Here is a 25,748-nt window from a genome sequence, read left to right as displayed (position 1 = left end):
CTTCTAAATATCTAGCAAGCGAACCATTCTTGTAGTTCACCATTTAGACCTAATGATGCTTGAACTCTGATTCTCGATACGCTCTATAAGCATCGTGAAACAATTTTCTAACGACCTCGTCTTTGAAATATTTATCCACGTTCCTTTTCAAATGGAAGGTATAAAATACGTGGTAAGAATTGGGAAATAAGATATCAATAGCATTAGTTATACTCTGTCCACGGTCTGAGATGAATACGAGGACAGGGCATTATCCACTTGTTGATTTAAGGTTCGTCATGAATCACTTCAAGGCTTAGTCATTCTCACTATCAACAATTGCATATGCTAGTGAGTACAACTGCGTATTACCGTCCATTGCAACACCAACTATCATTGTTCCCTTATACTTACGCTTTAGATGAGTGCCATCTACAATGACCACGGGTCGACAACTCTTAAAACTTCTTAGACTTGCACCTAATGCCATGAACAAGTATTTGAAATATTTTGATTCTTCAAGCTCAATCTCAAATACGGTTCCAGGATTTTCTATCTTCAAAGCCTTACCATATGCATGCAAAATGACATATGATTCCTCTGGCGTCTCACTTGCAAGAGCAAAAACAGTTTCTCTCGCACGCCATGTCTTGTCATAACTAATATTGACACTGTATTGTTGTTGCATATCCTCAATAATATGGTGCGGTTTGTCTCCCCGACTAATGTCGAACTTGTCCTTGATTAGATGACCAATAATGAATGCGTTGGCTTGCTTGTGGTCATGATTCAATACTTCAATCGAGCATGTGTGAATGAGCGTGCATTTTGTGATCTTGAAAATATCACATCCATCCATTTTAATTGCTTGAACGACCCACTTACAAGTCTGGTGTAAACACCAAACATTATACAATTTTTTGTTCAATTTTTAACCTGCAGCTCAAAGTTGTTTTTAATGACCAACATTGCTAAACTCATCTTCACGTCACTCCTACTGAAGAAAATTTGACCTTCTTCAACTGTATCCACCAACCCTATAGACGACCGTGGTTACATAATCAAGTCCCCCGTTATGGCATTACTACTAGATGGTACATTAGTCGGATTTTGGCCAGGCACACTCCCAACAAAATGGCCAAAATCATTTGATAAAATCGGAGTTGGTTGTTCTTCATTCGCGACAGAAGGACCACTCCCTAAAAAAACTTGGGTTGGCTGTTCTTCATTCACAACAGAAGGATTACTCCCTAAAACAACCGGGGTTGTCTATTCTTCATTCCTAACCTCTTCCTCTTCTATCATCGCATTCTCATTTACACATGTCCCAACATCTTCTATTATCACATTTGGATGCAATACGTTTGCTATATTAACATCATGTTGTCGTTTTCCAGTGAGACACCCAATGGACAAATATCATGCTCATTTACATCACCTTCACACATGGGTTGATTTGATCTCTCTGGGTAATCAAATGTTGCTCCACGATGAAATTTTTCAATTTCTTCGAGACATATTTGCGGTCTAGTATGGTCATACTCTGAGAGGAGAAATTTAACATCAACATCGTCCATTAAGCATACTGGAGGAGAATCAACGTCTATCTTATATTTCACCCTCATCATAATCTTGAACTCTGCCGAACTAACTTGCATGATATCATATACAAGATTTACCAGCTCATTGTACGTCAATGTGCTTGGAACTAGCAAACCCTTCAAACGACCTCCAATATAACATTCTTCTGTGTCGTCCCATATACTACCATAACATAAGAATATATACTTATCCATCCTTCAAGAAAAACAATACAGAGCATTTAGGAAAATAAGTAACTGTTAAATACTCGCTACTCGCTACTCGATTCTTGTCACTTGATACTCGGTATTCTCAACTCGATGCTTATTGTTTCATAGCTCTCTCCTCTCATCCTCGCTCCACTGCGAACTACTTGCATGTATCAGTGCACACTCACAAACTCACACTCACTCGTTCTCTTTCCTATGTTTGTATGTCTCGCACATCATCGGAAAAGTAAAAAAAATTGCAAGAAAAAGCACATTTACTTACTTGAGGTGTGAGACAATATAGTGAAATGATTTCAATGCCTTTATAACTTGATATCCGTCAAGAAAAAATATGTTTTGTAAAGTGGATTTTTGAAGGGAAAGTGATCCTGGTTTTCTCTTTTGTGTTTCAGTTCTGTTTGTTCTTAGTTAATTAAAAAAATTACTTCTAATTTCAAGAAATTGATTTGAAAGAATCATGTATATGGTTAGAAAATTCCCCAATTTGTGTATATTCGTACATGAGCATTAACTACAGAGCAAGTTCTGTATCGAGTGATATGGATTCAAAATAATCGAGCATCGAGTATGACGTGGATATGATCAAGTATACACATGTCGATTGTAGCCGTGTCGAGTGACCATGAAGCTGGGTATTGAGTAACCGTGCATCGAGGAACGTGTGACGAGCCATCAAGGATAGAGTAAATTGATATTGACAAATGCGATGGATACATCTCAGGGACAAATCAGTAAAATCACATGCATGACGTATGTAGAAGATCACCTTCCATTACTTTTTCTATGAAGACCATTTTTCATTTGGGCTTTCAAATAGGACCATCCATACAAAAAAAAAAAAAAAAAAAAAAAACCCACAAAGAAAGAGCGAGGGAGAACTAGGAACTTTCGAGCCTCTTCTCATAAACTCATTTTGTACCACCATAACAACAACCGAGGAGCCCCGCCGGCCGTCAAACTCAGAGAAACCAAGTATCCCTCCTGCCGGCAAAAAGGAGTGAACGAATCCGTCCTGTTGATAGCAATGGCAGCAAAAGATGCAGAACAAGTCTTGGACGTGCAGTCGGTCGTCGAAGCAGTGGTTGCAAACGAAGACGCTGATGTTCCTAGCTACGAAGTAGAAAGCCTCTGCATGCGCTGCGGCGAAAACGTATTCGCTTTATTCCCGTTCTTCTACTTCTAGCAATTCTCTCGCTTACAATTACGAAATTCTGTTTCTGTTTTCTGCCGCATTCAGCAGCTTAATTCGAATTTTGATTTGTGACTGCCTGGTTTTTAGTTAGGAGAGAGAAGTTGAGAATCCTCTGATTCATTACATTAAAATGGAAGATATATGTGGTTTTCAGTGTCGTTTTGATGTGTTTCAGTTATTTTGTTTGTATATAACTTGTTAAGTTCTCTGCATTGCATTTACAGGGGATAACAAGATTTTTGTTAACTTTAATTCCGCACTTCAGAAAGGTAATATTCTAATTTTTTACGCGTTTTCAATTAGTGATTGGTCGTCTTTTTGAAGCCTCAATGAGACATGAACCTTACTGCAGATTTTGTTGTCAGCCTTTGAATGTCCACATTGTGGTGAGAGGTAATATGTTACTCATGAAATTTTCTCGGGGAATATGGTGGTTTCATCATCATGTGATAATTGATTATGAGTTGCCTTGGGTTTCTTTCAGGAACAATGAAGTCCAGTTTGCTGGTGAGATCCAGCCACGAGGCTGTTGCTACTGTTTGGAGGTTCATGCAGGCGACCAGAAGGTTATTTTGATGGAATTAAATCATGTTTGCTGTATATATTTCCTTTCCACTGTATATGTTTCCTTGAGGAGGCTTACAAGCAGCTACAACCCGATAGTTTAAGCATTCATGATATAATATATATCTGCTTATCGTCTCAATGCTTTCTTCTAGTTGTTATTTTGGTTCATAAGATTATTTTTAAAAAGATATTCTAATCCCGAAGAAGGATAAGGGGGTAAGGATTTTGAGCTTACTAGTCTTATCACCAGTGTCTATAAATTCTCGCCAAAATCCTGGTTAACTGTTTAAAAAGAGTGCTCCTGTCAATGATTTCTGAGTCGCAAGGGCTTTTTATTGTGGGGAGATAGATTTTGGACCATACCCTTATAGCTAATGGAAGCGAGTGAGGATTATAGAAAAAAAAAAGAAAGGACTGGTTTTTATAATGGATTTTGAGAAAAGCTTACGATATGTGGATTGGAATTTTCTGGATGGGCTTTGGCCTTTGGGTATAAATGGAAGATTGGATGTGAAGTTGCATGAGAATGTGAATTTTTCTTTCCTCATTAACATAAGCCCTAGGGATAAAGTTTTGGCCACGAGAGGTAGGGTGACACTTTATCCCCTTTTTGATCTTGCTTATGGTGGATGTTCTAAGCTGGATCGCTGCTATATGTGTTGATGGTAAAATCCTTGAGCCCTTTGAGGTTGGAAGAGAGAAGGTGACTCTTTCCCACCGTCAATTGCGGATAACACAATCTCTGTCTCTGTCTCTCTCTCTCTCTCTCTCTTTCCCTCTTCTCTAGTAATGAGGATATGTCTTTAATTTCGAATCACATCTTGTCCTTGTTTGAAGGGATATCAGGGTTGAAGATTAATAGGATGCTAGGTAATGGGGTCAATTGTGATGCTGAAAAACTTAGGTGGTGGGTTGTAAAGTTAGTTCTCTTCTTATCTTGGTTTGACTCTTGGATGTAATCCCAAATCTTTAATTTTTTGGACTCCTGTGGTGGATAAAGTTAGGAAAAGACTTTCCTCTTGGAAAAAAGGCTTCGTCTCTAAAGTAGGGAATCTTACGTTGATCGTTCCGTTCTTAGTGGTTCCCTATTTGTTTTTTTCTCCCTTTTTAAAGCTTGAGTGTGGGTTGTAAGAACGTTGAGAAGCTTATCTGCAATTTACTTTGGGAAGGGATCAAAGAATGAAAAGGGAAAGGGACGTACTTGGTCATATGTGAGATCATTGGGAGGCCGATTACCTGGGGGTTAGAAATTAGGAATCTAAGGTATCGTAACAAAGTGTTGCTAGCCAAATGGCTTTGGCATTTCTCCCTTAAGCCCAACTCTCTTTGGCATAGGATTATTGCTAGTTAGTAGTAAGTATGGTCCTCATCCTTGGGGGGTGGGGGTTGTTAAAGGCTCATAAGAAACTTATGGAAACATAATTTTTTGGAGGATTGGGGTGGGGGATAAACCCCTATGTTCTATGTTTCCATTTCTCCATCGGTTGTCTTCTTAAAATTGGTTGGTGTCTAAATTCCTTGTTTGGTTTGGGAGCTCTTTTTTTATTTGTATTTTTTATGTTTATTTTTTTTTTTTTGGAGGATTGGGGTGGGGGATACACCCCTATGTTCTATGTTTCCTTTTCTCCATCAGTTGTCTTCTTAAAATTGGTTGGTGTCTGAATTCCTTGTTTGGTTTGGGAGCTCTTTTTTTTATTTGTATTTTTTATGTTTATTTTTTTTTTTGGAGGATTGGGGTGGGGGATAAACCCCTATGTTCTATGTTTCCTTTTCTCCATTAGTTGTCTTCTTAAAATTGGTTGGTGTCTGAATTCCTTGTTTGGTTTGGGAGCTCTTTTTTTATTTGTATTTTTTATGTTTATTTTTATTTTTTGGGTTTATTTGTTTTTTATCCAATAGGGAAGTGACGGATGTTGTGTCTCTTTTGTTTTTGATTGAGGAGTACAAACTTTAGGTTGGGGAGAAAGGATATGCTGGTGTGGAGTCCCAACCCCTGGAGGGATGTAATTTTTTTCTTCTTAGTTTGATAGACCTTTCTCCCTTAGGCGAGTTGGTTTTTTCTGTTCTTTGGAGAATTAAGATCTCGAGGAAAGTGAAGTTCTTTTCCTGGCAAGTTTTACAAGGTCGTGTTGGCATGATGGATCGACTTGCAAGGAAGATGCCTTTGTTAGTTGGGTCATTTTGTTGTATGTTTTGTCGAAAAGCGAAGGAAGACTTGGATCATATTTTTTGGAAATGCGAGTTTGGGAGATCCGTTTGGGATAACTTCTTTCAAATGTTTGGTATCTTGCTTGTTTGGCATAGGGACACCAGCGATATGTTCGGGGAGTTCCTCCTCCATCCGCCCTTTAGAGACAAGGGTATTTTTTATGGCTAGTTGGGGTGTGTGCTATTTTATGGTATTGGGGTGAGCAGAATAACAAAGTGTTTAGGGTTGGAGAGGAATCCTAGTGATGCTTAGTAGGCTTCTATTTCGAAGACCTTTTGTAATCATTCTATAGGCACTATCTTGTGTGGCTGAAGTTGCTTACTATAGCTGTGCTTCCTTTTTTTATTGGCTTTTTTTTTTTACCATCGTATTCTTTCATTTATTCTCAATGAGTTGTTCTTTTCATTAGAGGGAGGGAGAGGGAGGGGGAGGGGGATCTTCTTGACCTTACTAAGTCCCTTCTCAACTACTTGTCATTTCCCATCATTTGATGGGTAAAAGTTGTTATGCTCTTCCATTGATTACCCCCTTATCTGTCCTTTTTCTTGAAGTATTATGTGAGTGACAGATTAGTCTTCATGGATTTGCTTGGCCCGCAATAGAAATCATCTTTCAATGATGGAGAAGGTTCTGTTGAATCCTTCCTTTCAGAAAAAGGAGAAACCTTTTTTTTTTTAAAGTTCATCATCATCATCATTATTTTTTGTGTGTTTTCGTCTTGGATTTGAGAGAAATAGTTGAATTTTTAGAGGGTTGAGAGATCTTGGGAAGAGTGGTAAGATGTTGTTACATTCAGCACCTCTTCGAAGGCATCAGCCAATTGGGCCCTTTGCACTTATCAACTATATCTTGCTATTTTGGATTGGAGGGCCTTCTTTTAGCTAGTTTCTGGTCCCCTTTCGTGGAGTTGGCTGTATCTTATTTCCCTTAATTTTTTGTGCCCTTGTATAGTAATTCAGTTCTCTCGATGAATTCTTGGTTTCTTTTACAAACAACGCAACAGAAATATTCTGAGCTTTGAAAATATTTTCTCGATCTTAGGCCATTGGTTCTTAATCCGTGCTTATTTAGGTGAGTCCTATGTTCAAACTTGCATGTTTTTTTGAGTTTACCCAGAGTTCTAATTCGGTCATTATTTATGCAGATGCTCAATCGACAAGTGGTTAAATCTGAATCTGCCATTATTAAGGTACTACATGCAGTGTTACACCTATTCATGCTGTTACAATGAATGAATTGCCAATTAAATTCATTTTTTTAGGCTTTCTAACTCTGCCCATGCTGGCCCCCGTTAAGTAGATAATATACTGATATTCAGCATTTTTTGGACATGTTTCAATTTTTGTTAAAGAAAACCTAATCTATTCAGTAATTTTGTAAAACAAATTTCTCTTGTTATATAATCTGATAAGCTTTTCAGAAAGTTGCATCTTATTCTAATATTTCCACTTTTTCTTTTATATATTAGCTTGGAACTGCAATATTTTGTAATTACTTTATATTTCAAAAAAGCTTAATGATTGCATTTGAAGAACTACTTTAGAAAACAATGAAAACAATAAAGATATACAATTACAAAGATGTCAAGATGTTTGGGGGGATTCGTGGGTTGGGTTGAAAGATGTTTTGGACAGCCCAGTTGATTTCTCTGACTAGTATAGATACACTCTTGAACTTTTCAGTAAGATTTTTCAGCTATATGACCATAATTATATATTCTGTGAGCAGATCCCAGAATTGGATTTCGAGATTCCAGCAGAGGCTCAACGTGGAACTCTATCAACTGTAACTCCTCAAAATCCTACTTCATATTGCTTATCTGTTTTAATATTTGCACGGCTCTCTGCTTGTTATGTCTTGAGCATCTGTGTTTGTGGAATGCTTCCCCTTTTGTAGCCTTGAGGTATTCTTTTGCGTGTTTTAATTATTATAAATTTGTGGTAATTCTTATGCTGTATTTGTACGAGGCTATGTAATTATGTCTTTTTACTTTTTTGTGCTTGTTTGCTGTAATGCCCCACATTTTCATGTGAGTTATGTCTTGCTGTAATGCCCCACATTTCGAGAGAGCTGGGATTCCCTCCCCAAGCCTTAGCTCAACATTCCACAAAAAATGACCTACACGCTCGTTCCCCAAAATAATAACATTCTCTTGGTGCTCGCATGAGCATAACTGACATAAACTTGTACTATCAACTTTGAGGTCAGAGGTTAGATCCTCCCTCCTCACATGTTGTCAAAAGAAAAGAAAAAAAAGGACATTCTCCTGACATAACCAACGCCCACTTCCTCATATGTCAATCCTTCTGTTTTCCCTTTTTACCCCGCCTACAGGTTTGAGTAATTTGGGGCCTTAGAGATTCTTGGCTAGGTACTACGAAGGCTTTTTCGTTTATCTACGAACCCCCACTGCTCTGTTGCACATGCTTGGGTCAGTTCTCAAGCAACATAGGATTTATGTCTGTGTCGGAATCTTAATGAATTTGAGTGGTTGAATGGTTTAGTCTATCCCATTTTCTTACATCAAGTGTTTTAGGTTCAGCTGATAACTCTTGGATTTGGCCCCTGGATTCCACTAAAGTGTTTTTGGTCAAATCTCTTATGAATGACTTAGTTCATACCATATGCTCTAATTCAAGCCACCTATATTCGGTGATATGGAAGGTTACTTATCCTAAGAAAATAGCAATGTTCTTATGGGCACTTAGTCATGGCGGAATTAATACCGTTGATTGCTTAGAGAGGAGAATGCCTCATCTCACCCTCTCTTTATCTTGTTATGTGATGTAATCCTTGCCATCTCTTTGTCTATTGTACCTTTGCTTATCGTTATTGGATAACAGTGAGAGCTTCTTTTGGTTGGTCTATGGTTTTGCCAAATAACATCTCTGGTATTCAAGCTTTAGTTAATGTGAGTCACCCTTTCCATGGTACAAAAAAGATTTTTTGGTTGGCTATAATCTGAGTTTTCTTTTGGTGCCTTTGGAGTGAAAGGAATGCTAGGATTTTCACCTTTTGGTGTTGGGAGGCTACAAGCTCCTGTCATTTCGTTCATCAATGATATTCCCTTAAAAAAAGACTCTAGGAATATACTGTGAAGGATGAACTTCTTTCTTTTGTTTTCTTCTTGACTGTATTGAAGACTTCTTCCAATTAATTGATTTATAATGCATGACTAATTACTTAGGACACCAATAAGTGAGAATGATGTGCTTACACGTGCATGATTTCAAACATCTGTTTAATTTTCTGGTTTTTATTTGCGACTTCTGATGAGTTCAATATTTTTTTAGTAAGCTATTGCACGTTTCCTACAACATTTATATTGATATTTGTTTCAACATTTTAGTCCTTTTGTCTTTTACTATAATTTTACAATATATTAGTTTAGGGCTCCTATACTATGCATGCCTATATGAGATTCTGGTGAATGGGAATATAGAGTTTCTTCTTTCATAACCATATCTTAGTTTACAATGTTGTACTTCCTCTCTCTTCAGGACAGAAAACCTACATTACAAATTGTGTAACCATCCTTTACGTGTGATGATTATTTTAGGTGGAAGGTATATTGGTACGAGCTGCAGATGGATTGGAAGCCCTTCAAGAGGAACGTAGGGTTTGTAATCGTGCTTTTATCCTTTGATTGTCAATTTGACATATGTATGGGCATCTCTATATTCACGTTGCATCTTCTGGGTTTTGTAGAAGGTGGATCCTCAGACTGCTGAAGCAATAGACCAGTTTCTTGTGAAACTGAAAGCTTGTGCCAAGGGAGATTCACCTTTCTCCTTCATCTTGGATGATCCAGCTGGAAACAGCTTCATTGAGAACCCGTAAGTGATGAACTTGAGCTATAATTTTCTGATTTTAATGTCATGTGTTTTGAGTTATAACATTCAGTTAACTGCTATGTTTAGTTTTTTGCAATACACATTGTACTCTTAATTTGTTTCACCTTGTAAGAAAACAAATTAAATAGATTTCATCAATTCAGTTACTAGTTATATAAAAGAAAATTAATATGTTATAAGTTTATCAAAGTTTTATATGCATTATATAAGTCAATTGATTTCCTTATTTAACAGTTAATCAAGTCAAACAAAAGTTGCTATCAAAGCCTCAAATGTAAATTAGTTAAGGATTTAATATCTTCGTTTCATCTGACTACAAATTTGTTAACTTGCTACTTTGATTCAGAAGTATCACTTTTCTATGTAATAAGTTCTGATGGAAATTAGAGTAGGTATCTTTTTTGAAAGACAATACACTTTCTTACTTTATCTCTATAATTTAGCTATGTACGTTTTTTCCCATCATCAAAATGAATAGATATCTATGACTAACCGATGTTTTTCAAAACCATCATCAGTTCAACTTCAAGTATACCCTATTCTTCAAAAAAAAAAAAAAAAACACAACAACAACAAACAAAAAAAATTGCATGTATACCCTACTCCTAAGCTCATAACTACATTATTTAAAAGTGGTCTAAAATATAATTTCTATTTTTTGTATTTTAGAATACGTAAAAATTTGTCCATAATTTTCAACACTTGCCAACAGCAGCTTAACCAATGTTAATACTAAACCAATTAAATGCACCTTGTTCAGAGAGAATAATTTAAACATCAGTACTAAAGCTAGGAAATGCACCGTGTAGACTGTAGAGTTAATTGGTACTATGCAATTCGTCAAATAAAAATAATATAATTGATTTTTTTTTCGATTTGAAAATTGGACTAAAGGGTGAAAATTAATTATTGCACATTCCTTCTTTTCAGTATATTAGAAACTTTATTTAAAAGTATTTCAGAATGCATATCTTATGAATGTGAGGATGATTACTTTTAGATTTGCACCATCCAAAGATCCATCATTAAGTATCAAGTTTTATGAGCGGACTCCAGAACAACAAGCATCGTTGGGTTATTACGTTGAACCATCACAACCAGCGGAAGCTCAGGGTGGAGCATCAACGGGTGGAGTTGATGCTTCTAATCAAGTTAGAGGAGAGGCACATGGATCTGTAGGAGCAATGGCTTGCCATCGGGCAATAGCTCAAAGTAACAGTGGAGAGATTGCTGAGGCCTTGTTTCGTTACACTGCACCAGAAGAAGTAATGGAATCGTTTAATTTTTTGTTTTGATGCTCTTTAGCATCTTTCGAAGTTCTACATCCATGATAAGTACTTGACGTGTGCTTTCATTTGATAGGTGATGACTTTCCCATCGACATGTGGAGCTTGTGCAGTTAGATGTGAGACTCGAATGTTTGTAACCAGTATCCTCATTGATGATCAATTGATGGAACTAAATCAACTCATTAACTCTTGGAACTAAGGATAAATTAAGTCTTTATGCATGAATGTTTTAATTTCATGATTATAACTATATGCTCAGCTGTTAATTACTCTTCCGACGATTTTTTGTGAATATAATCTTCAAACCTCATTTTATTATTATTATTTCATTTGCAAGTTTCAGTTGTGCTTGTAAGAAATCTGAAATCCTAGCCTATTCATCTCACAAAATATGAGATGAAGCAATGTTTACATTGTAATTTTGATAGTGTACCATAGTATCTTGGTGTTGAAACTTCGACTCCAAGCTGTTATCCTCTCATGCATCTGTTATAGAATCTCAATTGTACTGGGAAGGGCATGCTTGGGTATTATACTGAGGGAATTTGTTATTTTCTTTTTGAAGGAAAATTTTTCAGAAGTCTGACATGGTTTATTTTTAAAAAATTATTATTATTATTATTTTTTTAAAGCTAGAAATTGTGCTATCATTGAGAAAAATGAAAGAATATACAAGGAGATGCAAAAAACTAGGCCACGAAAAAATGCCACACTAGCTACAAGAATGGACCCCATTCCAAAAGTACACCTAGCTACAAGAATGGACTCCAATCCAAAAGTACACCTAGCTGAAAATTACAAAAAGTCCAATTAACGGAAGCCCACAGGGATGCATCAATCTCACCACCTGCTAAACTTACTCCATCGACTTCTCCAACCCTCTAAAAGTTTTACTATTCCTCCTAAGCCACATATCCCACAAAATAGCACAAAAATAAGAATGCCACATGACTCTTCCATTATCATGAAAGGGAGAACTCATCTGACTTTGATAGGTTAAGTAAATTTTTGGTTTAAGCTAGATGTTATGATTCATTGATGGGCCAAACAAAGACAATCCATTCTCAATTATAATTTAGAGCCTGAAAGCGCACTTGTATATGATATATTGTTGAGGTTCACCAATGAGGACCTCTAAAAAAAGATCTGCTACTGAACAACAGCAGTTGCATCCATTAATTGTGGTTTCTTAGTTATTGCTTTAATTCTTCACATATAAAATTTGAAAGAATAGGATTTTTAATTGTTATTGCCACCTCTCTTTCTCTATTATTTTTGAAATGGTTGATCTACTATGAGCATTCAACTTAACTAGGGGGAATCATCTGGTCTCTTCCAACTTTTTTATGGTTTTTATTTATTTAAATGAGAGGCTCCTGCACAAATACATTTAGACTTAACAAAACACAGAAATTCCCTACTTCCAAGAAGTGATTGTCATGGCAACTACTTGTGATGCTTGTGGTTACCGTAGTTCTGAGGTATGTCTTAACTTGCCTATGTTGTACCCTTTCACCTGCTTGTTTTAGTTGTGATGATTATTATGATCTTGTTATGCAGCTGAAGCCTGGAGGGCGAATCCCTGAAAAAGGAAAGATAATTAGTCTTTGTGTGAAGGATGTTAGAGATCTCAGTCGAGATGTGATAAAGGTTTGTTAACTGTTCACAAAATTGTTTAATTTGTATAGTTTGTTTTTGGGGGTGTTGCGTTGCTAAGCTCTTTTTAGGAGTTCGATAGTAACTCTCCAAATATCAATATAAATTAAGTTTTTCGTTTTTTTTGTTTTTTTTTTAATCAATAAGGTTCTGTTTCTTTAAAAGATAAAAAAAAAAAGAAAAAGGCAAATCAGGATTGAAGTTACCAGTGCTTGTATCATGTAAGTTGGAACATAGAGTTTGATGAATGTTCTTTTATCAGTCCGATACAGCAAGTGTAAAAGTCCCAGATCTTGAATTGGAGCTGACAAGTGGCACTCTTGGGGGAATTGTTACAACTGTTGAAGGTTTAATCACAAAGATAAGTGAAAGTAAGCACATTTAATCTGCTGTATTGTATGCTGTATTGTATACTTTTGTGTGATTTCTCATTTACTGCCTGCAAGTGTCAGTTTTAGAATCTTAAATGACAACAAATTCCCTCTGAATGTCTAATCAAACTCTAAACTCTCACTCTCTTATTGTCACACCCCTCCCAGACTACCTTCTTAACCTAGGAGAAGATGTGAGGACAATAGATGCCAACCCTTCTTCTTTGACATCCACTGCCCATCTCAGCCTTAGAAACCTGTACTCGAGAGCTTTGTGCACCTGATAAACAATTTAGAGACATACATTTGACTAAACATTTCCCAATAACAACACGTAGCCAACATAGATGCACAAGCGATATATATATATATATATAACAAAATAGTTTGTACACAAGATACACACAGTAGTGGGTCCCTCTTCAACTCTACCCTTAGCCCTAATATGTTCATGGAGGTATGCTTAAACAAAACAAGTTTAACCACCTGAGCTCCTTCTATTCCAGCTCCTCCAGGGTCCTTGATCTTTGTGTGGTAGATTGGCAGATCAACTAGGTTTCGAGGTGTTGACCGCTACTTGGGGAAAAATAAAATGAAAACATTGAAAAGGGTGAGTTAAACGCCCCGTAAGTGACTATTTGGAACATACTGCTATTTAAACATGATATGAAAGAATGCTCATGTTTAAAACATAAACTATTTAAATCTAGGGTTAAGCAATCAATAAGTGTAATAGAAACATAAAGTCTTGAAAAACCATCATTTTCCAGCCTCAGTTGAGGGAGGGCCCTTTTGCTCGATCGCTCAACGTCAATTTTCTTAGCTGATGTAGAGTAATCTTAATACAATCAACGTCGATAATATAGTACCTATGTGCACGTGGTCAAGCCCCAAAAGCTGCTCATATGCCTTGGATACCATCATCCCTTAGGTATCAGGGGACCCAGATACCTTCATACCTTTAGTATCGGGTTTCTCAGTAAAATATTGTAGAACTTAATTTAAGTAAGATTCAACATTCTCAAGTAATAGGCATCCAGTAGAAATACACTACTAGCGTGAAAATCATTGAGAAATGGTTTTAACTCATGGAATGCCAACTAATATATGGTCGCATTCATATGCTTCATGAATTCCTTGTAGGGTTTCACACGTATAGGTTTAAAAATTGGTTTAAAACTAGGAAAAACATTATGTGAAAACTCATGGTAAAACTCATTTAAGGCATGCTTAAAATTTGCCTAACTTTAAAGCTTTAAAAGAGTAGGGACCATGCGCCCACCTACTATGCTACCACTTCTCAATTTTTATTTAAGCATGTGTTGGAAAACAAATTAATGAAAATTAGTTCAATTCAGCTTACTAAAAGCTAGTTAGTCACAGTCTTATGTCTTCCCCAACGGCTGATAAGCTTCTCCTATTTGTGTTTGCCCTACGACAAGAGTGAGTACCTTGGGTTAATACTACGAGCTCCCTTTTGGACTTAATTTAATATTCGAGCTTAATATGACACTTACAATTCATGAATGCCTATCGTAGCTCGCCACAATGCCCATACTTAGTCAAATTACCTTGCCCCAAGGTTGGTGGGTGGCAACACGCACACGACGCTCTCTAGATGCTAGGACGCATCTTCCTACCTATGCGATGGGTGTTGGTTATCGTGACCCCTCAGAGCGCCTCACCCGCTGTGCATAGCCTCACGCTCACCCCGCGCGCACACCTTGGTCTACGACCACCAACACTAGCGCATACCCTCACCAATCACGGGCTTGCTTATGCGGCCAGCTGCTTGCTTATGCTTGGGTTGCAGTTGCTTGCTTGTTCATCCTATCAAAACTCTAGTTTCAACTTCCAGCTTAAATAACTTAAATTCCAGACATCATCTTACAAAATTTCCTTCTAAGAACTTGTTCCCAAACATCTTTAACTATCTTACCTTAAAATTTCAGCCTTTGATTCCTTGTGATGAGCTCGAAATCTTTCAATCTTTCCAACCTGCCAGCAATTCGAGAGCCATGAACACTTGTGGAATTCTTCAATTTTCAGCTCCAATCCATGTGAATTTCCTCTTGGCAGCCTAGGATCCTTTTCAGCACAGATCAAGCTTTTATTTGGCAACAGTTCTTCCCCTTTTGCATGAGTACTTTGTGCAAACCGAGTTCTTCTTTCTAAACTTCCTTTTATACTAAGTTTTGCATGATCAGAGGGTCTATTATGGTGACACCTAGGCCGCTATTTTTTTCTTTTTTGCTTAAGGCCCTAATCATGCCACTTAGCTCACTAACCGGGTGATTAAGCTGGGTGCTTAAGCCTCACTTCAACACATAGGCTTAGCCTTACTCGTTGCTCAGGCTAGTGTCCATCCAAGCCTTCTCTCTCGGTCATCGCATATACCAGCCACCGCACACTCGCCTTGTCTTAGGTGCTTGTGTCCAGGCTTGCTGCTCATCAATGCCTCAAATAACCTCTAAACACGCCTCAGTGCCCCTTGCACCATCGCATAGCCCCTAGATAGACACACATCCTAACCTCTAAGCCTTCTGGCCAATGCACTCCTTGTTGCCACCTAGCCCTTGGGCCATGCCTACTAACCTCCTTAGCATCACTTGGTGCCCTTCATCGCACAGCCTAGGCAAGCTTGGCTGTTTGCATGTCGCTTTCCTTAGCCTTTACTAGCCTCTTTGCGAAGTTAGCCCATCCTTGATATTGATAGCCACGGCCAAGTCCTTCCTTGTTAGGCATATAACCTCTATATGGGCTATCATCGCATGCCTCATGCCATATTCATCCAACTTCCTCCTTTAAATCCTTGGGCGCATAGCATGGCAAGGTCGCTCATCCCAAGCTCTCCTATTTCCTTTTAAGTATTAAAACTTCCCAATTCACCCGAGAGCATCCGTTCTCTATACTTAGAAAAATTTTCCTTCCCTTTTACGCTTTTACACTACTAACAACATGGCATGCAATTAAATTAACAACCATAGGCATCACACAATAGCTATACATACTTAGTAAAATAAATTTTAAGGTTTACAGCACCATATCTATAAATACTTAGTAAGATATGTTCTAGGGTTTACACTTATTGTGTTTGTTACTGTAACATTTTGTATTTTGTTATTTTATTTTATTGTGCACTTAAGAAAAAAGAAAGCCTTGCTTCTTTTCTTTCCTTCCCCCCACTTTTTGCTGAAGTCTGGAAGGGCTATTTTGTGTCTATGAGCTCCACAGTTCAAAAGCCATTGGAGTTAAATGAACTATGAAAAAAATCAAGTATAGCCAGAAAGGTCTGAACCGGCAAAATGAAGAGGACATAGTAATTAAGGAAGGAAGAGAAAATTCCAGGAAATATAAATTTAATGAAGAAATTAGTGGAAAAAATGGAGGAGAAAGGGGTAGTAGATACCACCGTTTAAGCTAAGGAAAAGATGCAAACAGAAAGAAGGAAATGGGTATAACTGGGCAGAATCATTGATATGCATCAAGAACTGTGAAAGAGAAGTTGTAGAAGTTTTCAGATGAAATAGAGCTTGGAGCAAGATGTCTTGGGGAGCTTTTGAAGGAAGTTGCCTGTTGCTCAAAGAAGATGCAAAACTTTGAGTTGTTTGTCTGACATTCTCAAAGAAACACGATCATAAATGTAAAACCAGAATAAAGCTCATACATAGTGTTATGTATGAGCTTTATTCTGGTTTTTTTTCTTCTGATAGAATCATAACTTGATGATGACGTGAAAAATCAAATGGAAAAAAGAGGGATTTTTACTTCAAAAAGATAAGAACGGGTTTGGATTTCATCAAACATGTATCTGCTTCTACCAGTGGATTTGCGGATGATTCAACTCATGATTCGAGGAGAGCAATTGATTATTGTGTTTCTATGGCTGAGTTCTTGAAGAAAAATTCATCTTTAGATGCTGAATGAAATTGTGGTGCTGGTGTAATTTACTCAATTGTCTTATGTTGAGAAATATGTTTGTAACTCTCCTTTTTGTAATCCTCCTTATCTATGATAAGGGCGCTATGGGTGTGTCAACCTAGTTGAGATAGCTTGGTGCGCTCGTTGATCCTCATTCTCTTAGTTTCAATTACCTCTTTTGTATCATTGTAATTGGAGCATTAGGTTGTTTTCATTTCATCAATGAAAAGTTCTAGTTCTGTTTTAAAAAAAAGAAATGTAAAGCCAAGATGGAAACCCAAAGAAAAGGTAGAAATAATGGGAGTTTTGAGCAAATCTCATAAGTTTACAAAAGGGGAAAACCTCTAACCCGAGCTAGAACTTACCTCTTAGCCTTTAATAGACTTCCTCTTTAGTGAGTAAGACTTTGAGGCATTAATATAGACCAAAATGGAGAAAGAACAGATAAACATGGTAGAGAATTAGGGGGGAAGATCAAGAAAACGGTTTGATAGATGTTCTATAAAGTAAAAGAGGCTACTTAAACCCCGTCAACGGCGTTACCCACAGCGTCATGTTTCAATGGGCTGTGTGTGACACTTTCTGTGATGCTGCTTGTAGCCGCAACGCCTTGTCTAAGGCAGCCTATTGCTTTAGGCATCGTGGGATGTGTGTGCGGACGCTGCAATGCCTGCATGTTGGGGCATTTTTGTAAATCTTTGCCTCCTCTTGACTTGGTTGATGATTTAAGCCTCCATTTGGTCCATTTGAGCCTGGTTTTCAACCTAATAGTCAATTCTACCTTCTCACGTCTGAGAACTATAAAATCATGAAATAAATACGTAAAACCAAGGTAAGCTGGCCTGAACACTCACAGATATTAAAAAAATGTAAAACCAAGGAACTAGTCCAAATAAGTTGAGCAAGATAGGACATTTTAGGTGCTGTCATATATGGAGCCTGTGCCTGCCGTGTGGGATGAAACTAAAGCTAAGGTAGTTGATGCGCTAAGAAGCTCTCTTTTTTCATTTATATTTTTACAAAAAAGATGGGTATGAAACTTGGACTCCCTCCATCAAGTAAAATTCCTTCATTAATTTGAACGACCTTTTGTCAATCTTTGAAGTTATTTATGGTCTGAAGATTAACGTGGCAAAGAGTTCCATCTGTGGCTAAATTTGTGAGGCTTATAAGTTGAGCTTTTGGGATTCTAGGGTGCCCTATGAGCATGAGGTTACTCATAGGGCCTCCCTTTGGTGATAATGCAAAGAAAGCAACTTTTTGGAACTTCGTGTTGAGAAAGTTAAAAAGCTGTTGTCCTCCTTGAGAATGGATTTTTCCTCCAAAGGTGGGTGACTTACCCTCATGCACCATATGCTGGTTGGGATGCTTGATTACTTCCTATTTTTGTTTTTTTGGGAAAAGAAACGATTCTATTGACAAATGAAATACTCCAAAAGGTAAGAAAAAAGGGCCTTTCATAGGGAGAACAAAAGGTGAATTAAAAAAGCAACAAGAAAGATTAAAATGTGATGAATATCAAGAGATTTATTCAAATGAATCAAAAGTTATCAAAACAAGAAGTCAATCTCTCTATTCATGGAGATTTGGAAAGCAAACTAATCCTAATCCTAATTAATCATAGAAACTAATCCTAATCCTAATAAACCAAGAAAACTAATCCCAATCCTGATCAATTAAGGATTTGTCCATAATACCCTAATTTACCCTAATCCTACTACACCATTCTATTCCTCTAAAAAAAAAAAAAAAAAGGTCATCGAGTTTTGAAACGAAGGTTTAAAAAGTTTTGAAGCGAAGGTTAAAAAAAATTCTAAGTAACAAAGTGAAAATTCTTGTCCTCAAGTTCGAGGTGATAAAGTGAAGCTTCCTTCTCTCGGCTCATTGAGTGTGATAGACTCCAACTGAAAATTCTTGGCATAAAATTTCCGAAATCCAAGTTGGAATTAAATTAATACTTCATGAAAATTTCTTCAACTTGAAATGGTATTTGATTCTTGAGCCATCATCTTTAAAATAAAACTTAAAATTCCTTGTGTGGCCCATTAGGCCTAATGTGGTAAAAGTGTCCATTAGGGTTATTTTGGAAGAAAAATACTAAAACTGCCCTTGTTTCTTTCCTTCTTCATCGTGTGTAACCACAACCCAACACTCCTTTTCTTCTTCATCGTTTACAAACCATTTTTTCTTCACGGACGAGGCATGAACAGTCAAAATCTGACGAGATGATGACGATAGTGGTCTCCAAACTGGCAATCTCCGCAACGCTGGACAAATCGGCGACGATCATGAGCGACATTGATGAAGGTACGACAATATCGTATGTGGAGGGCTTTTTTCCCTCCATCAAGCCCAGTGATCTTGGCGCTCTGGTACCAATTGACGATTATCAAGAGAACTTTATTTAAATGAATCAAAAGTTATCAAAATAAGAAGACGACCTCTATATTTATAGAGAATTGGGAAGCAAACTGATGGCTGCTAATTTCAATTGTAAAGCTGAGCAGCTCCCCCTCGTTTATCTCGGTCTCCCATTGGGTGGTTACCCAAAAAAGGTGGAATTCTGACAGCCAGTTATTGACAAACTTCAAGGTAATCTAGATAAATGGAGAAGATACAACCTATCAAGAGGAGGACGGACGACTCTTTGTAAGTCAGTTCTCTCAAATCTTCCTACTTACTATATGTCTTCTTTCTTGATACCAAGGAAGGTGTTATCCAATTTAGAAAAAATCTTGAGGAATTTCTTTTGGGAAGGCCACAAAGGGGGGAAAATAAACCATTTAGCTAAATGGGAGCAGGTGTCTAAAGCTCAGAGGAAGGAGGTCTTGGGCTGGGAGGTTTAAAAGAAAAAAATTTGGCTCTTTTAACAAAATGGGGCTGGAGATTTATGAATGAGAGCTCCTCCCTTTGGTGTAAAGTGGTCAAAAGCATTCATGGCAGCAACGAGTTTGGTAGGCACACTTCCGGTAAGGCAGGCGAAGCCCTTGGATTAACATATCAAGGTCATGGCAGAAAGTGGACAATCTGGCTGTTTTTGTTTTAGGCAATGTCCATAAAATTGCCTTTTGGTTGGATGCTTGGATAGGCAATCCTCCTTTTATGACCAGATTCCCTAGTTTATTACGTTTATCTATCCAACCAAATGGCTCAATGTCGGATCATTGGGATCAAAGCATTACCTCTTGGAGCATTTCTTTTAGAAGATTATTGAAAGAAGATGAAATTACTGACTTCCAAAAGTTGTTAAGCCTAGTTGTACAAATAAAAGTGAAGGATGCCCTTGACACACGGTCATGGTCACTGGAATCCAATGGACTTTTTTTGGTAAAATCTTTAGCCACACACCTTCGCAAAGCCCCTCCAATCGATAAACTCTTAAGTCAAGCTCTTTGGAAGTATAAAAGTCCGAGGAGAATAAATATAGTCCTTTGGATAATGATTTTTGGAACTCTAAACTGTTCAAGTGTGCTGCAAAAGAAGCTTGCCTCCCATTACATTTCTCCCAATAGATGTGCTTTGTGTAAAAGAAATTGGGAGGATCTCCAATACCTTCTTTTCGATTGCTTTTATGCTCAGAACTGCTGGGTATCACTCTTCAAGATCTTCAACTTAAGTTGGGCTTTTGGATTGCATTAAGAGATAATGTCCAGCAGCTGATAGTAGGTCCAAGCCTTAAGAAATCTCATCAAATTTTGTGGGTCAATGCTGTAAAGGCAGTGTTATCTGAGTTGTGGTTTGAACGGAACCAAAGAATCTTTTAAGACAAGGAAACTCCATGGTTTACAAGGTTTGAAGCAGCCAAGAAGTAGCCAAGCTTAAAGCCTCACTTTGGTGCTCTCTCACAAGAACCTTCGCAGACTACTCTAGTCAGGAAATCAGCTTGAATTGGCATGCCTTTCTTTCTCTGGCATTTTGAAGCCAAGGACTTTTTAGCTTCCATTGTTTTTATTTTGTTCTTAGGTCGTCTAGTTCTTATTTTGTCCCCCATTTGTAGATTGTCTCTCACTGTAATGTTATGAAACCGTGTATTTTCATTTGCTGCTAGTATTCGGAAGTGATGAGGATGCTAAGGGGGTGTCAACCTAGTTGAGATATTCTGGAGCACCTGCTGATCCTTTTTGTATCCATGTATTTTGAGCATTAGTCTCATTTCATTTTCTTAATGAATAAAGAGGCTTGTTTCCTTTAAAAAAGAAAAAAAAAAAAAGAATTGGGAAGCAAACTAATTCTAATCCTAATTAATCAAAGAAACTAATCCTAGTCCTAATAAACCAAGGAAACTAATTCTAACTCTAATCAATGGAAACTAATCCCAATCTTAATCATTTATGGATTTGACTCTAATACCCTAATTTACCCTAATCCTACTACATCCAAATGGATCTTTGAGGGATTGTCCATGTTTACAACAAAAGAGATTAGGAAAGGTATTTCTAATAATCCTTGGAGGATTTGAACAGTCCTTGAAGAATCTAGCACTCGTATCCTCACAAAGCTTAGATGAAACTGCACCAGTGTTGCTGGTCCAATAACTTCCTTTGTGTTGTGAGGGGAACCACGATCCAATTATATGTACTGAAAACAAGAAGGCGAGGGGAGGTTGATTTTTGTTGGAAGAAAATCGGTTGTATTGTTTTTTACCCTAAAGTTAATTTCCATGAGGTCCATCCTGTTGAGAGTCTTTTTAGCGACTTCCAGCATGCCTTCACAAGCAAGGCTATGAAGTTGAAGGTTTCCATGTCCCATCTATCCTTTATTCAACCTCCATAAAAGGGACAACTTGTTTGTTGAGGGATTCTTCATGATTCCATGGGGAATAATGAAGATGAAAGGAGCCAACTTTTTGACAATCTTTGTAGGAGCCAAGAATATTTTCTTTTTCATGATCTTCACAGCACATAATAGGCTCATTATGAATGCTCGAAGAATGTTGTACCAATCTTCATGAAATTTTTCCTCTTGAGAACAATAAATTGTTCTGTGGCAAAAAGTGACTGGGGTTGAGGGGTACCTTTGATTTGTGGGTTAGCAATAAAGAGGTGGTTTTTGGAGTAAAAGGATTCTCTTCCATAGTTGTCCTCTCTTTCAAACTAGTGTTGCTTGCTGCTTGGGCTCCATCGATAAGACAGGAAGTTGTTGGGGTTCCATCTGAGTTAGTGGCGAGGTTATAAGGGCATGCCAACCCTTTCTTTCTTCACCAGCAGATAGCAGCAAATAATTTTTTCCTGCATTGTAGTAATCTTGACGATTTCAGCAGAGAATCCTTTTTTGCTTGATATCTTTTCGATCCAAAAAATTTGGTCATCAACCCTGTTTTCCTTGAAGAATTTATGATTCAGAGAAGAGGTGAGGAGGGACTTGAAGGTTTTAGTGGACCAATGAAGAGTGCTCAAATGAATCGTTAAAAAAACGCGTTGCCTCTAGAGGTCTCTATTAGCTGGATGTGAGAGCCATGAGAAGAAGAGTCAATCTCTATCGAGCAAGCTTTTCGTTCAACTATAAACACACTGGTCAGTGGTGGCTGAGGCATGGTGGTGGATGACAAAGGAGTTAAGATGAAGCTCATGGTTGCAGGTTCAATGAGGAGGGAGGGTGTGGAGAGAGTAGGAGATAGAGTAGAGAGAGAAGGTCCCAATCTTTCCCATGATTACTTCCTTTCTTCTATTAGAACCGTAGATTTGGTTGGTAGAACCATCCAGAGATAGATGAAGAATTTCCTTATGGGAAGGAGTGGACGAAGGGTTAAGGTCCCGTCTGGTGGCGGGGGAGATATGGTCTGTAAGCCAGTGAAACTTGGAGGCTTGGGCATGGGTAACCTAAGAGTACAAAATGAAGCTTTGTTTTCCTAGTGGTTGTGGCAGTTCTTCATGGAACCTATGGTTTGTGGCATAGGATCATAGTGGGTAGATATGGTTTGCACCCTTATGATTGGGTTTTAGGTTGTGAGATTAACCTATGGATAGCTATTGCTTCACACTTTTGTAGGTTCTCCCAATTTGGTTGGGGATGGCTCAAAGGTTGCACTTTTGGGAGCATTGTTGGGTGAGAAATCAAACCTTTGTTCTTTGTTATAGTGGTTACATCTTCGTCCAGATAAGAGACTGCACTCGATGGTCTCTATATTACTCGCTCGATTATTCTTTTCGCTCTAGGCTTCTGTTGTCCTCTTGCTGGTCACAAGACGAAGAAGACGGTACCCTCATTCTTATCCTTTATGGTTGGTTTGTTGGTCTAGGGAAAAGGGATGTTAAGGCTTGGGCCCAGAATCCTTTTGAGGGGTCTTCCATATCTATTTGTCTGCCAAAAATCAGCCTGTCATGCAGCACTAGTCTTTGCCAATTAAAGAACTTTTTTATTTTCTATTTTCATTTATTTATTATTATTTTTTTTTATCAATAACGTCATCTTCAAAGTTATCAGTACTATGCACAATAATATGTGGTGGAAGGTAGAGTTAATGGTTCATGAAAACCCGAAGAAGATGGGAAAGATGGCTAGGATTACGAAAACTTTGGAAAAGTATAGACCTTGGGTGTAACATCCTAGGCCCAGGATTCGGAATCCGGATTTGGTACCTTATTTGTCCCGACATTTTCCTGCATCTCCTGCAACCTGACATGTTATCCTCTTGTCCTCTTGTGCTTCCAAGATTGAAGACTATCCCCACAAACCAACACTGGTCCTTTCAGCATGTTTTGTCCTCACTCACATGCATCCTAGGAAAATTCTCAGGAGGTTACCCAACATAGGATTGCTCAAAGCTAAACACCCTTAACTTCGGAGTTCTATGATTTGAGTTACCATAAAGGAAGATGCACTTTGTTGGTATAGGTAGTAGCTTTCAATTCTTTTAAGCCTTTCTCAACCGTACTTTCATGTTCTCAAGATCCTTCTCATTCAGATGTGATCTCGATTTATTCATGTATCCCTCCTAAACTCGGGTCGTTATATATATATATATATATATATTTCAACAAAAAGAAAAAGAAAACGTAGTGTCTACACCCATAAATAGGTTCACAACCTATGCTTGCCTTGTAAATGAATGGAAACCCACTTAGAAACTTTATTTTTATAGTTTCTAGAAGTTTCTTTTTAACTTAATATTTTTCTATCCAGTAGAAAGTTCTCAGCCAAGAGTAAATGCTTGAAATATGAGCTATGTGTTTTTACTTCGATCCTTTTAAATTAAATATGGACCCACAACTGGATATCATTATGGATCTCCATCAATGCAGGTCTTGAGAGAGTACATGGATTTACTTTTGGAGACAGTCTTGATGAAAATAAAAGAAACAAATGGTTGGACTTCAAAACAAGACTAACCAAGGTACATGATCATGATTTTGTGTATGTTATTTTATGCGTATCTAGAGCTATAATTTTGAGCCATTCACTGCAGTACTTATTTTAACAAATTTAACTACTAAGCTACACTATTTTCCATGTTTTGGGTATATTCACCATAACCTAATTTTTCTTTCTTCTTACTTCTCTTATTATAGCTCTTGAGTTTGGAACAGCCTTGGACTCTAATCCTTGATGATGCACTAGCAAATTCGTTTATTGCACCATTGACTGATGATATAAAAGATGACCATCAGTTAACATGTAAGTGACTTTCCCTGCCTTTTTCATTTTTTCAAATTCTGATTCGGAATAGCAATTGGAAACTAGTAATATATTTTTTAGGCATACGACCTCTTAATGAATCGACGGAAACTCCGTTGTAATTTCTAACTCTGACCCTGCTGCAAGTATTTCAACCGTTAAATTTCAGACAGTTTCCAGGTTCAATTAACTCTTTCAGTTATAATCTTTTGGTTTACGAGCTTGTGCTGTATCGGGTCCGCCTGGCCCTCGGTGGGTGTGGGTGCCCCCGAGTATAGGAGATGAAAGCGCCAACTCCCGGTTATCACATATATATAAATTGATTAGAACATTTTAAAGTTGAGATAGAAAACATGACTAGTAGATAATGAAAAATTATTACAAAAGAGAACTTAGATTTAATTTAGTTTTTTTCTTGTGGATACTTAATTTTTGTTCTGTTCACAGACGAGGAATATGAGCGATCCTGGGAACAAAATGAAGAACTCGGTTTGAACGACATGGACACCTCAGCTGCTGATGCTGCTTATAATTAACTAATCAAAAGAAATCCGCTACATTAGAAAATCTAGAAAGCTTTGGTACTCGAGTTTTTAGTTATCCTAAAGAGGTTGATTCCCCGGTTATAGGTTTTGCTTTATAAACTTGTAGATATCAAAATTTCATCCATTGTTGTATCTTATTATATTTATTCCTAATGGAACTGCATCCACAAATGTAGGCGATGTTCAGTGTGTTTACTCCATAAATGTCATTTAAAGCTGAACAAACTCAAACAGATGAAGGGTTTCTGTTGGCTTGATTTTGGAACTTTATTCCTAAATTTTAATTTTAGTTCCACATGGACCTTTCTTTTCCTTCTTGACCTTGCTTTCAATATAGCTTTTCATAAGTTATTGTTGAGTATAGTTCAATCATTGGTAGGAAAAATGTTCATATTGTTGGAGATAATTTGTAGGATTCTTTAACGTATCTTTTACATATTGAATGAATTAAGGCCATTTAAAAGGAATTTGGTTGAACTATTTTTTGCCAAGATTTTGTGAAAACGTAAGTAAATGATTTTTTTCCTCCAAGATTTTGGGCGATCTTTTATGGCTCTCATTATAGTTTCATACAATGAGAGATTGTTATTATATTTCAATTGGGAAAATTGTCCAAAACCAAAAATCTTGAAAACACATTTGTTTTCTACCCTTGTCACATGTGAAATACCATTTTTATTCTCAGTATTAAATATTTCTCCTCTATTTCCCAGGTTTCTTTTGTCTTTTCCTTTCAACAA

At 37.4% G+C, this 25,748-nt stretch overlaps 1 protein-coding gene across 1 annotated transcript; it reads left to right on the top strand.

Annotated features, from left to right (window-relative positions):
• Positions 1–2,625: 2,625 nt before the first annotated feature.
• On the top strand, positions 2,626–25,320 carry LOC120083358 (uncharacterized). Its single transcript, XM_039039088.2, has 16 exons — positions 2,626–2,940; positions 3,207–3,251; positions 3,335–3,375; positions 3,467–3,548; positions 6,903–6,947; positions 7,487–7,543; positions 9,318–9,377; positions 9,467–9,594; positions 10,613–10,877; positions 10,975–11,041; positions 12,312–12,382; positions 12,462–12,551; positions 12,820–12,928; positions 24,091–24,182; positions 24,358–24,463; positions 24,911–25,320. The coding sequence occupies exons 1-16, from the start codon at positions 2,815–2,817 to the stop codon at positions 24,997–24,999; spliced, it is 1,473 nt and encodes a 490-aa protein (XP_038895016.1). The 5' UTR covers positions 2,626–2,814; the 3' UTR covers positions 25,000–25,320.
• Positions 25,321–25,748: the final 428 nt, after the last annotated feature.

This window comes from Benincasa hispida, chromosome 8, assembly GCF_027475165.1.
Source record: "Benincasa hispida cultivar pf3 chromosome 8, pf3_genome.v1.1, whole genome shotgun sequence".
NCBI lineage: Eukaryota > Viridiplantae > Streptophyta > Magnoliopsida > Cucurbitales > Cucurbitaceae > Benincasa > Benincasa hispida.
Note: the sequence above shows the minus strand (reverse complement) of the source record. Positions and strands in the feature narration are given on the sequence as shown.

Coding starts and splice junctions, on each gene's coding strand:
- LOC120083358 (XM_039039088.2), top strand. CDS start 2,815: ATGGCAGCAAAAGATGCAGAACAAGTCTTGGACGTGCAGTCGGTCGTC. Junction 3,549..6,902: donor TTCATGCAGGCGACCAGAAG/GTTATTTTGATG, acceptor TTATTTATGCAG/ATGCTCAATCGACAAGTGGT. Junction 12,383..12,461: donor GTGGTTACCGTAGTTCTGAG/GTATGTCTTAAC, acceptor CTTGTTATGCAG/CTGAAGCCTGGAGGGCGAAT.